Here is a 14,578-nt window from a genome sequence, read left to right on the forward strand (position 1 = left end):
TTTAGAATCAATTTTTTTTACAGTGATATGAATTCATTCTGGAATTTTTTTAGTATAGCTATAAACTGTGTAGATACCAAAAACATCATTCTTGACTAGCCCTCTATTTTAAAATTAAACTAATTTTTGTTCCTTATAAAAAAAATTAAGATTCCATTGAACGAAGATTTCATTCCAACTTCCTGTTAAAACCAGAAATGGAGCTCCACTTGTTAGATGTCACCCTCTAACAATTTTATCATGAAATGGCACTCCATTGATGTTGATTTCCATCACTGTGATAATGGAAAGAACGATGTCAGGATCACGATTGAATGTGCATCACCATACACAGTATTAAATATTACAGAAGCCGTGAAGAATATATCCTAACGTACTGACAGCATAGCTCTTCACTTTCTGCTCCGTCCCTGAAAACTTTTGCAGTTTGTACCAACAACGGCGTGCATATTGGGGTTCAAATCACCATTAGGTTTTCCAACAACAAGGGGCCAGAGGTTTAAGCCTGGTTTGGTTTTATCTCTCTTTTAATATTATGATAGATCTGGAATAAAAGGTATTGATTTCGAAACATATTTAATCGATCTGTGATAGAAGGAATTTCGATCACCAGCGGAGCCCCGGAAAAAATGGATTTTGGAAGTGATGATGTAAAATTTCAGCTTGTAATTTTACTTATGCTCATCTCCGGAACTGTTATGGTCCAAGCAATTCAGCCATCAGGTAAAAAATTTCTCCTTCATATATATGGCTTGGCAGCTGAACTGAATTACCATAAATTCATCATATGCTCCGGAGTATATTTTGATGTTTGTATTTGACATAGTTTACTTCTCTCCATGTGCAAAAATTCTAACTAGTGTTGCAAACACCTATTTTATTCCAGATTTTTTTTGGTCTAACACAGATATTGAACTCCATCCAGTCCTTTGGATGAAAATAAAATGATATTTTTTTTATGTTTGTATTTGATATAGTTTACATTTTTCTGTGTGCAAAAGATCTTACCAGTTTTGCAAAAGTGATATTATTTTTCTGTTTGTATTGATAGAGTTTACATCCTTCTATGTGCAAAATTTTTTACTTTGTATTGCAAACATTGCTATTTTACCGTAAAAAAATCTGGCCTTTTTGGTCAGATACAAATATTAAATACCATCTTGTTCTTTTCGATGAAAATAAAGTGATTATTTTAATGTTTGTTCTTTTGGATGAAAATAAAGTGATTATTTTAATGTTTGTATTTGATATAGTTTACATCTCTTAATGTTGCAAACATTCCTATTTTATACTTCAAAGAAATTAGAGATTTTTTGGTCTAACACAAATATTAAACACCCTGACTACTTGTCTTTCCCTGAATGAAAATAAATCAGAATGAAAATAAAATGATATTCAATGAATTTATGCACGGTGGCCGTATTTTAATTTTGTCTATGCTTATAGCTTTTACTGATATTTTCTAGATTTTTATTTTTTTTGGTTTTCCAAACTGTTACTAATTTTTTTTACCCTTGCTAATTTTAATTTTATGCGATGCGGTCCAAGGCAAAAATGAAATCTAGTTCAGAGTCACAAACACTGAAATCATGCTAATTGCTGATGTTGTAAGACTCATCCAGGGCTAAAAGAAAGGTATTTTTTTTGAGAGGAAAAAAGACACTAACCTTTTATTATAAACAAACAAAAGTATACATCTTTCATGTTTTTGCATAAGTGCACTTTCTTGTTTTTACATCTATTATACTATCCTGTTCTTTATTTTTGTATTTTTTCTTTTCTACAAAATTCAGTAATATCCCATAAAAATCCTTCATAGATGTGTGACTCACATTTCAGAAAGTTTACCAAAACAAAACAGAATTTCAACATTTTGCATGTGGCGGGGATTACCTGTTCTGATTTCTATGAATAGTCTAGGTTGCTAATACTGGTGAGGATATCCTGTTCATAGGCAGTATAATAAATCTTACCTGGAGCCTTTGTGATGCCCTTTTGATAGGATGTCTATGACTTGATTTTGTTCTTTATATATGTGATAGAAAGTGATGTTGTGGAAAGTGCTTACTAGTGACTTGATGTGCCTCATCCAATTTGATAGAATTGAAAGTGTTTACCAGTGACTTGATGCACCTCATCCAATTTGATATAATTGAAAAGTTGAAATCTGTGAAATCTTTTATCTAGTTTTCCTTTTACATCCCCATATTTACAGGTGTTCCAGATCCAATTATTTTACCAATAAAAAAACACCCCATAATGCAATGATCTGAGTTTCAGATTCCTCCCTCCCGCCAAAAATGATAGTAATGTCCAGTTTATAGTTCATAGTCACAAATAGTGAAATCATGCTGATTTGGTAACTATCCCTGTGTGAATTGTTAATTATCTGTTTCAGAGGTGAAATCGTCAGATATTCAACCTGTTTCTGTCCGTGGTGTTAAAGGGAGATGCCAGTTGAAAGACATGGTGACAGTTTTTGTGGAGATTGATGGCAGCGGCTGCAACATAAGTAGAAACAGGGCTGCTAATTTATATCACTATCTGATTATTGTGCAGAACCGTTGTAAATATTGCAATGCCAAGGGCGTAGGCGTTGAGGTTTCTGGCTACTTTCTTGGAAATGAGATTGTGATTTTGAAGCAGCCCTTTGCCCCAGGAGGAGACCAATATGTTCTCAAGTATACCAACTCCAAACAGGTGGGTGGAGTCAGCCCTGCTCGCGCTACCTTTTATGAGTGTAGGGACATATGACCTCTGATTCTTCTCCTCACCGTAAGGGCAAGGAGATGCAGAAGAAGCTGGTATTTTATGTGATAGTAAATTTTGAAAATATTTCAGAATTTGATGATTAGGAAAAAGGGTAAATTATTATCCAAGGAATATCTAGAAATCTATCATGATCCCAGAAATTATGTATAAAAAATTACTAATAAATGCTACTGTTACTATCTTAGTTTCTACTCTTTCATTGCTCTGAGTTTCCAAAAGGGTAAATTATTATCCAAGGAATATCTAGAAATCTATCATGATCCCAGAAATTATGTATAAAAAATTACTAATAAATGCTACTGTTACTATCTTAGTTTCTACTCTTTCATTGCTCTGAGTTTCCTGCTCTAGATTGTTTGAATTATAGTTGTTGGAGGTTCACAATTACATATTCCTTTTTACTATCTTGTTTTGAGCATCATAGTAAACATCTATTTAAATTCAGTGAAGCATTGTGTAGCAGTAAGGATACTGCCCTTAAATTTCAGTGTGTAATGTGAATCGTTTGATGTCATATCAAGAGGCAGGTTCCATCTTAATTTCCAGCAATTGTCATGTACCATTGAATTTCATTGTGTAATGTGAATTCTTTGATGTCATATCAAGAGGCAGGTTCCATCTTAATTTTCAGTAATTGTCATGTGCCACTGAATTTCATTGTGTAATGTGAATTCTTTGATGTCATATCAAGATGCAGGTTCCATCTTCATTTTCAGCCATTGTTATATGGATTTGAAGTTTTAATTTTCCTTCTAACTTACTCTTTTAGCCAAATCCGATTTATTTTCACTAGCTGTCGTGTATTTTAGAATTTCTTTTTCATCCATTACATTGGATTTATCTTTCACTATTCTAGCGTTCCAGAATAGTTTAGTTTAGCATGTCATGATAGTTCATTTATTTCGATTTTGCCCCTTTCAATTTCAGTAGTTTATGGCCCTTTTTATTTCGTAGCAGATGGCTCTAATTTTTATTTTTAAAAATTTCATAAATTAATTTTCAGTATTTTAGTGGAAGTTAATCATTATATATATATTTACCATATAAGGTTAATGGACATGGTATAATCCACATGAGTATGAGTATAATTATTATATATGGTGAATGTACATAGGTTAAAATTTTTATAAATTAATTTATAGTATTTTAACGGAAGTTAATCATTATATATATATTTGCAATAATATATATAAGGTTAATGGACATAAGGATAATTTACCCCCGGATGCGGGTGATTGCAATGAGAGTTAAGTTGACAGGACAGAGGATGGGCGGGGCAGAACGCCACTTGCCCGACCAGTACAGGAATAGTGGAATGGTCATTACACCCGGCGCACGGCACATTTGCATGAACGTCATTCAGGATACGCAATACCATCGGATCAGCTGGAACGCCAGGCTCGCAGTGAGGGAGTTAAGTCTCGCACGCACCAGCATGCAGCGGAAGGCTCAAGCCATCAAGGGAGCAGTAATGGGAGGAGACTCCCAAGACAAGGCTGGTAACTTTAAAGCCGGAGAAAGGCCGAGGAAGATGGACATTTCGGTGGCTCTGCCGCTCCGCCAGCATACCTTAGCACATGCAAAGAAATTCAGGGAGAAGGAGGGGAATTGGACCCCGGCGCTGATGGTCTTGGCCTTCCTTGCGAGGCTGGTTATTCTCCTCCCCGAGTATCGCTCAGGTATCGCAAATTGGCCCTCCCATTCATATTTCTTGGCAACTGATATCTGTGTTTGGTTTTGGGTATCGCACACGCGCAGGGATTTGGCACACCTAGAGGAAAAGCTCAAACTTGGCAGAGGAGGCTCAATTAGTAGGCAACGCCGCATCCAGGGTATTGCCCTACAGTTACATTCCTGGATCTGGGCCACTGTCAACTGCAGGATGCCTCGATTGAGACCTAGATTGGGTAGCCGCAGGGGGCAGCCGAGAAGAGCCCCAACGGATTCATCCTCCAGCGACTTGAATCATCCTCCAAGGCGAGGGCTTTCTTCTCGCAGCAGAAGAGGAAGATCTCGAGCCTCTAACTCTCGGCCCGGACCTATCCCTGCCACTGGTTCCGCCATATTCACCTTTGACAGTGCTCTAAACAGGCCCAGGATCACAACCTATTTTACAGTGGTTTTTCAGGAGGAAAGTTTAGCTGATGATTTAAGGACTCAGGCAGGAAATTCGAGGGCAATCCTGGACCCCTCTTCATCTTTTCAGCTGGCTACGGAGAATACCCCTCAGCGGGAAACAAACGAACAAAGGGGCAGCGCACGGGAGGCGATGATGGTAGATCTGGGTCCTGAAGCTCAGAATGTGACACAGACAGAGGAACCACCTGATATGGGCTGGTGTTGAATTATTGAAGAGCCCATTGATGAATAGAAATGCCACCCATGCTTCTCTTTTTTTGTAGGATGCCCCTCTCCACTGGGCACGGTTGTAAGGCGACTCGGTTATGGGTTTCTGGTATTGTCTCATGTTTCAGAGATCATTCCCCTCAGTTCTTTTTTGAGTTTTTGATTTGTCTCATGTTTTAGAGATCATTCCTCTGCGTGGGAAACAAAATTAGACAATTTTCAAATGTGCCTGTTTTGGATAGAACTGCCTCCTGCAGGAGCAGAGTGCTTGACTATGGTCATGATGTAAATTTACTATCTCCTTGTTAATATAATAGATATAGTTTTACGTAGAAAAAAAAAGACATAAGGATAATTTACTGAGTATAATTATTATATATATAAGGTGAATGGACATAAGTATAATTGGACATGAGTCTAATTATTGTATTGAAAAAGTACTTTCTAATTAATATGAAGTAGAAATGTAATTTTTTATTTTCTTATTAGTAGAGCTTAATTCCCAGGTGCTTTAACAATATGAACTAGATGAATTGAGCTAATCTTTAAAGCTAATATATATATATATATATATATATATATATATATATATATATATATATATATATATATATAGATAGATATGCAACATTTACTTAATATGAACATTTGTTTTTATTTTAATTTACTATTATATTTTTAATACACATCAAAATGACTGAATTTTGCATATTGAAATTTTTTATTTATGACTTATTGACTTTTCTATTATTGTTAATATTTTTTAAATGCTACATATTATTTTTTATATTAAAAATTAAATAAATTGAAAATATTCCTCTTATTATTTTTATTAGGGAGCAATTGTTTTTTTCTTTTTAATTTAAAGTATTTTGTTATGATGCAGATTAAAATATTTTTTCATTTATATATATATATATATATATATATATATATATATATATATTCCTTTTTTATTATAATTTTAAAAAAGAAAATTTAGGGAAACTTGTCAACTTTAGGTTGATGAGAATTACACTTATCGGTTGTACTAGGTTGTAGAATGCACCTCTTGGTACAATGATTTTAATGGATGTTAATTGTTATCACCATCATCATGGTCATATAAATTGGACGCAATTTTGTTTTTCATTATATGATTTGAATGGACGTGTGTGGTGGCTCAATGATCTTAATGGATGTTAATTGTTATCACCATCATGATCACATAAATTGGACACAATTTTTTTTTCATTATATGATTTGAGTGGACATGTGTGTGGTGGCACAATGATATTAATGGATGTTAATTGTTATCACCATCATCATAATCACATAAATTGGAACAATTTTTTTTTTCATTATATGATTTGAATGGACATGTGTGTGGTGGGGCAATGATCTTAATGGATGTTAATTTTTATCACCATCATCATAATCACATAAATTGGACACAATTTTTTTTTTTCATTATATGACTTGAATGGACATGGGCATGGTTATTCTATAGGAAGACTTAGATAGGTATGCGGGAGATGTGTAATTCAACATATTAGAAAATTTGAAAAAGTAATTATTTCATTTTCCACATTAACTAAAATTTATATGAACTTCATAAATAGAAAAAATCGTTGTGCCTAGAGCAATTTGATCCCTCAATAATTGTTAAAACCATGATTATATATATATATATCTATATATATATATATATATATATATAAAGATATGGAAATTAAAATATTTTATTTATAAACCACATTGTTCACATTAAAATTATTTAATACTTTAGATTGAAACATTTTATTTATGATTCACATTCACTTTTTTATTATTATTGATATTTTTTAAATGCCACAGATTAATTTTATGTTAAGAATTAAATGTATTGAAAATATATCTCTTATTATTTTTATTGTGAAGTAAAAGAAATATTTTATTGTGATGTGCATCAAAATAATATATATATATATATATATATATATATATATATATATATATATATATATATATATATATATAGATATTCAATTTTTTTAGTGTAATAGACATTGTTTTTTGTTTAAAGAATTTATTTTTTATTTTAAAAGGAACACTTATAAATTTTAGGTTGAGAAGAATTATTGTTTTGAGGCTTCTGCGATTAGTGCTTTGTGTGTAGTTTTCTTCCAGAGTTCTCGCATCCATGATTATTTGAATCAACATTTTGAGCCATCCACTGTGGCTCATCATCAGGATAGATCAGTAATTGTGTAAGATAGATCTCATTGGACTGAATAAATAGGGTTAAGAGATACAAAGGGACTGGAAGCCAACCTTATCATAATTTGTTTTGTACTATTTGGAAGATAATCAGTATAAGCATAATGGGGGGAAGCGTTGAGTTGGGAGAGGGTGTACTAGGATGTTAAAGAAGGAATCCAATTGTCACTTATCAATTTCTAGGGTTTTTGCCTATTTCTATGGCTTCTCTCAGTTTTCTGTGGTGGTAATGATCAATTTTGGCTACTACCCTAGAGTTTTCAATGCTGTAGGAATGACTGAGGAATCCCTGCATCGCTTGAGGAATGTGAGATCTGCCTTGTTCTTAGCTATCATAGATCTTATATGTTCGAATACGTGAATCTCTTGCAATTTCTCCCTCCCGTATCGGGTTGAAATTATTGTTTTGAGGCTTTTGCGATTAGTGCTTTATGTGTAGTTTTCTTTCGGAGTTCTCACATTCATGATTATTTGAATCGACGTTTCGAGCCATCCACTGTGGCTCATCATCAAGATAGATCAGTAATTGTGTAAGACAGATCTCATTGAGAAGAATTGTAAATCTTTTTCATACTGGGTTGTATAATGCTCCTCTTGGCCGAATGATCTTAATGGATGTTAATCATTGTCACCATGATCATGGTCACATAAATTGAACATAATTTTATTTTGGATCTTTAGTTCATCATAAAATGCGAGCGGGCATGTGTGCACTTATTGGGTAGGAAGGGTTAGTCGGGTATGAGCGAGGATGTGTAATTCAACATAAAATTTACAGAGAATTTGAAAAAGTATTATTTCAATGTCCACTTTAACTAAAATTTATAAAAACATCATATATAGAAAAAAACTTTGTGCTTAGAGAGATTTGATCCCTCTAGACACTTGCTAAAACCAATTATATATATCTATCTATCTATATATATATATATATATATATATATATATATATATATATATATATATATATATATATATATATATATATAATTTACTGATATATCTAAATACACATTAAAATTACTAAATCTTTCATATTGAAATATTTTATTTATAACCCAAGTTGACTTTTTTATCATTATTTCTATTTTTAAAATATCACATATTAATTTTAAATTTTAAATTAAATGAATGAAAACTATCTATCTTATTACTTTTGTCTATCTTATTGCTTTTGTTAGGAAGTAATTGGTTTTTTATTTTTAAATATTTTATTATGATATACATTATAACAATTTTTTTGTTTATATAGATATATTTCTTTTTTATTTATAGAATATTTTATTTTTATTTTAAAAAGAACACTTGTCAACATAATTACACATCTCCCTCATACATAGTTGTAGAATTCTCTTATTGGCACAATGATCTTAATGGAATTTAATCATTATCACCATCATCATGATCATGTAAATTCGAAGTAATTTTGTTTTCTAGCTTTGTTTTTTATATAATGTGAATGGACATGTGTGTATTTATTGTGTAGGAAGGCTTAGCTAGGCGTGAGGGAGATATGTAATTCAACATAAAGTTACAAAGGATTTGAAAAAGTAATTATTTCAATGTCCACTTTAACTAAAATTCATATGAACTTCACATATACAAAGAGAGTAATTAGAAGTAAAACATTATATATATATACAGTTTTACATACCTTTTACATCCACCTTCACTCTTCAATATGAAGTTGATACTTTGACATTTAAGATATATGTATTAATGTCATAAAAATAAAAGTAAAAATAGCTTTGTATTTTTAATAAATAAATATTGATATTATGAACATAGGGTTTCACCCTAGCTAGCTGATCCTTTCTCTAATTGCACAAATCTCCCGATAGACTTCCATAGCATTGCTCTCACAATTCGAGTAAGGGTGAATTTCTATTATACAATGGAGAAGATAGTAACTCTTGAAGGAATGGAAGTTGGTTATGCAAGCTCTTCTTCTTAGGAAGCTCAAGCCAAGGTTTCTTACAGTGCCATCTTAAAATCTAGATTTGTTCTTCTAAAAGTTCAATAAGTGCCTACCTTTGATGTTCCCTTAGGGAATGGAGCCTTTAGCTGTGATTTTTTTTTAATAAGGTTTAGTATATAGATTTGGTGGGTTTTGGTTGTGGATGACTAATCTCCATAAGTGGATTTCTGATTTGTGGAAACCTCTCTTGTCCAGTGATTTGAATATTTATCCTTTGTCTTGGGATTTTTTGTTGTTGTCTTTGAAAATCCCAAGGATAAGAATATTATTTGGAATTTTGGGCCCTAGTTTTGGGGATGTGGTGGTCTCTTCATGCATCCATGGTATCCTACCTTTGATCCAATTAAAATGATAATCTCTTCAGCTCTAGTTTGGGTAAGGTTCTCAAAGCTTCCCCTACATATTTGGAATCTCCCTTCGTTAACTTCTATTGGAAATGCAATAGGGAAATTTTATTGTCACAGTTTAGAAACTGAGCATTTCCTCAAGACCTGTGCTCAAATATGTTTGGAGATGGATTTTAATGAAGGTTTTTCTACTGAGATAAACCTAACGATTCCAGATTATATATGGATTTAGAATCTTGACTGTAAAAATGTTTCATTCCAATACCAAGCATGTTATGAAACGTGACATGTAATCAATAGTTTCCCCATGAAATTGTAGAATAATATAGTATGGAACAATAGCTAGAGGCTGAAAATGTGGGAAGGTGCTTAGGTGGAACATTACACTATATATAAGGAATAAGAGACCATGGACAAGGAGGTAGAAAAAAAAGTCAGGAAGAAGTGCATGTCAAAGAGGATCCATCGAAGGAAGAAAAAGATAATTAGGAAGAAATGCATGTCAAAGTGGACCCACTGAATTCATAATCATATGACGACCAAGCCCAACTAAATATTATGAACTTTGTAAGTTGCATTGAAATGTGAGGAAACAAGACTAGAAATGCAATTTATTAGGTTGATCATGTTGATCTTCTAGGAAAAATCAGATCTTCTATTCTAATAATTACTTTCCAGTGATTTGTTTAATAAAGTTCACTTATATAATATACATCTTTAAGAAATTATACATGTAAAATCCCAACATTAATGCAATAATGATAGTAGGAACATAAAGAGACAAACAAGCACAAAAAGAGACACAATTTTTTCACCTAGTAAACCGAAACTCAGGAGAAAACCCAACAATATTTTCTAGGACAAATTCTTTAGTTCAACAAATTTAAAATTTGATATTCAGTTAGGTCAAATGGACTAAAAACTTACATAGGTCAAACCTTGGTCAAAAACTTGGTTAAACTTCCCATAACAAAGCTCAATCAACTGCCTAAAAAATGTGATCAAACTAACCTCAGGAAACTCTATTAACAACCTATGAAATTTGGTCAAACTAACCTCGAGAAAATCGGTGAACTTCTAATGAAATTCAATGAAAATAACCTCACGAAAGTCGATTAATAGCCCCTAAAATTTCATCAAAATGACCTCAAGGAATTCAGGTAAAATTTGGTCAAACTAACCTCATGAAGGCCAATCATCATCCTTTGAAATTAAGTCAAACTGGTCTCAAGAACTTGGTCAATAGAACATGTCAATGCTAGTCAATAGAATTTCAAATGGGTGCAGTCAAAATTTGGTCTTCCTCTCCTTCTCCTTTTCATGTGCGAAGATAAAACATATGAGTATTTGGCAATCTAAATTGATAGGCCCAAATGAAGGAGGTTGAATGGTGTATATATAGTGGTCAAGGTAGGTGGGTTTGACCAAGGGTCACACCAATTTGAATGGTGGGGCCTACTTGTATTTCTGGAGCCTACATGAACTCAAAAGTAACAATTTTAGTTTCTTTAATTTGAATGATTTAAATACTGACCAGAACCACCAAAATTCAATGCTCCCTCTTGGCCAGGGAGGTATTAAATATTGACTTTCTTAGATGTTTGATTTTCTAAACAATTTCTCCATCCAAAAAAAATTTAATGAGCTTGCTATGTTAATGTATCCATCCACTTCATGTTCTAACCTAGAACCATGTGGAAGGCATCCTACATCAACATCATGCAAAAGATGTAGTCATATACTATTCAAGTCCCCTTTGCAAATGGATCAGTCACTGGGTAAAACCATTTGGTGATATGGTCAGAACCTTCTGAATAGGGACAACAAGACTAGTCCTACGTCACCAACACAACATGTCATCACCTCGAGCAAGGTCAATACCTTTGATCTAAAATGGTGAAACCATAGGATAATTACCATTCCTGCATGCCAATTTAATAGTAAAACACTTGACATTACATGGCCCCTAGTCAATATCCTTGACTTGTCAATATCTTGACCTAGGGATAATGCCTTCACTTGATGCTACAACAGAAAAAATCCCTCTAACTAAGGGAAGCATTCTCAAACACTCTAGGATTGTCCCTGAAGTAAACAAACTTCATCATGGGATAGAGGCTTTGTGAGAACGTTAGAAACATACTCATTTGTAGAAATTTACTGGAACCATACTGCTCCCTTCTATACCAGGTCTTGGTACTTGATCTCAATGTGCTTTGACTTGTCATCGCAATCATCTCCAACACCTTATTAAAGAATCTTGCGAGTAGCTTATGAAGCCACATTGCGTCACAACTTGCCAAACTAGATGCAATTTAATCATCCTTTGCATATGCATGCTTCCTTCTCATCTAGGATATCATACCAAAACCAAAACTAAAGCAACATCATGATGTTCTCTTCCTCTCTTTTTCACTCTCTACCTAATCTAAATCTATATATCCTGGCAACTGTACTTCATCATTTGAGACATATATCAATCCATATCCAATTGTACCAATTTGGTACCTCAACAAATGTTGTGCCACATATTTGGGGTCATCCATAAAATGACAGGCTTCCTTCATTAGATCCATCACCATAACTACTTTTTGGTCACCCTGACTAGGTGCTCCCTCTAACATTGGAACAACTCCTTTTGTGGAAATCTTGGCTCCTCCCTGTACCATTGCTACTTCCTAGTCACTAAAGCATATCTGCTATCTGGCACAATCCACCCATAGAAGGCATATTTCTCTTAGAGACCTCTTGTCATTGAGGATCTAGTCTGATAATCTTGTAGTCAATCTTCTAAAGGATCTCAATAGTATACTTCCCTTGACCAAGGAATTAATCCATCAAATCTAGATCCGTCATCTCAAACTCAGAGGTCAACTCCCTCTGACACTGAATCAGGGCTTGACTACTTCCTATATATGGAAGCAAATCCTCCTTCCATTGCTGCTCCCTTTATCACATGAGTCCTTTTTATCCCGTTAGAACAATTCATATAATAACTAGATCAACCAAGACACATATCATATATCCATATTCAAGGTCTCTACAAATCATTCTTCAGTTTTCAGACATGAGACTCCTTCTCATCTACCTCAAAGTCATTAGTTAGTTCTATGTACACTTCTTCCTTAATCACTTCATTGAAGAAAGCAGTCTTTACATCCATTTGATGTAACCTCCAATCCATAATAGAAGTGACAGAAATAATTATTTTAAGAGAATTGTACCTAGAAATTGGAGCAAATGTCACCTCATATTCCTCGCTGTATTTCTGGGATAACCAACACAAATCTCACTTTGTACTTCTCTATGTTTCCATCTATTGCATAATTGATCTTATAGACCCACGTGGAAGTCACCATTGACATCCCTTTAGGTTTCATCACAATTTCCTCATCATTTCATCCTTCAAAATTATTGGCCTTCCCACTCCCTTTGAACTAGGAGCTCTTCCAGTCATCTGGCATGGTTCTAGATTTCAGTACAATTTCTACGTATTGAGTACAAATCACTCTAGCTGATTTTATGCTTGAAACTAGGAGAATCCTCTTGCCACAAACTTTTCTTCATTCTTCTCGATGCTTCCATATGTTATTAGAGCCTTTCACTCTTCATGATGTCCTTGCAAACCTCTTTAGGAGGCCATGGAAGAAATGATTATAACCAAGAAAAAGATACAACGAAAAGAGGTTGACTAAAAAATAAATAATAATAATCAAGGAGTAATGATATAAAGTACATATCTTTTGATCTAAGGATTGTATGGATTTGTCAACTTCCTCTTGATCCTTTCCTACTCCAAACTCATCAAGTTAGTAATGCTAATCCTCATCATCAAATAATAATGCATGTAGCCTCCCTTTCCTTCCTTTCATGAACTAGGGTTTCTTCATTCAGGGAATTCATTGATTTTCGGTCTAGCTCTAGGGTTTTGTCCACAAAACCTATGAATCTCTAAATTACAACCTTCAAGTCAATTTTAGGATTTACAAACCCTGGGTCTACTAGATCTTCCAATAAGGGCTCATACTTTAGTACAAATGTTATAAATTTTCTTGCTTTATCTGAGAGACCCTTTCTCCTCAACTCCCTCTAGCTTTGGAGTAACTTTCTATGTGACTTGGAAAAACCATAGGAACATAACCAATCCAATACAATTTTTAACTTCAACAACATATACAAGGAATCTTCTTACACATACATGAGAAACACTCTTGATGTTTCCTTTTTCTAAATAGATTTCAACTTTGTCTTTGAAGCTTCCAAACCACACCTAAATGAGAGCCTTCATCTAAGATTAAACTTGGACCTCCTACTCTAATTTCTAGAGTTCTATTCAACCCTTCTAATAAAGACAAAATATTGTAGGTTGATACATATTTATAAATCTCCAATATAAAATTCTTCAAGAAAGTAAGATGTATTCTTTAAATAGGGAATATGGCATTCCAATGTCCTCCATAAAAAAAAAAAAAAAACAACAACAACTTCTAAGTTTCTCCTTACAAATTTTTAAATTCTAATGCACTTCCTTGCTTGAACACAAACTTTGTTGAAGCTTTACCTCCTCAAACACTATTTTGTTGCCCTTTATTATCATTGAGGTAGTTCAAACCTATATTTTCTAAGTTTTGATGCCTCTTAGCCCCTGTTAGGTCTATGTCCTAACTTTAGGCTAGCTACGACCCTCCTTTGTGCTTGTTTCCTTGAGATGTATTCATGAAATATAGGTTTAAATCCTTTTCTAAGGCACACAACATAGTCATTTTTCTTAACAAAAATTGGTTGTCCCTCTTCAGTGGATACAAAAAAATATTCCCTTGAAATTTAGCCTGATCTTAAACAATTAACTCAACTTCTTTTCTTCCTAAGACAAAGTAAAAACCTCCTTTAACTTATT

At 33.4% G+C, this 14,578-nt stretch overlaps 1 protein-coding gene across 1 annotated transcript; it reads left to right on the plus strand.

Annotated features, from left to right (window-relative positions):
- Positions 1-207: 207 nt before the first annotated feature.
- Positions 208-3,322, plus strand: LOC149231358 (uncharacterized). The gene is made up of 3 exons (XM_089376277.1): positions 208-497; positions 595-723; positions 2,399-3,322. Exons 2-3 carry the CDS (start codon positions 630-632, stop codon positions 2,752-2,754), a joined length of 450 nt encoding a protein of 149 aa, XP_089232403.1. The 5' UTR covers positions 208-497; positions 595-629; the 3' UTR covers positions 2,755-3,322.
- The last annotated feature ends 11,256 nt before the right edge of the window (positions 3,323-14,578 follow it).

The sequence above is a fragment of the Pinus tabuliformis genome, chromosome J (genome assembly GCF_031772625.1).
Source record: "Pinus tabuliformis cultivar Carrire ecotype Pingquan chromosome J, CPIR1, whole genome shotgun sequence".
NCBI lineage: Eukaryota > Viridiplantae > Streptophyta > Pinopsida > Pinales > Pinaceae > Pinus > Pinus tabuliformis.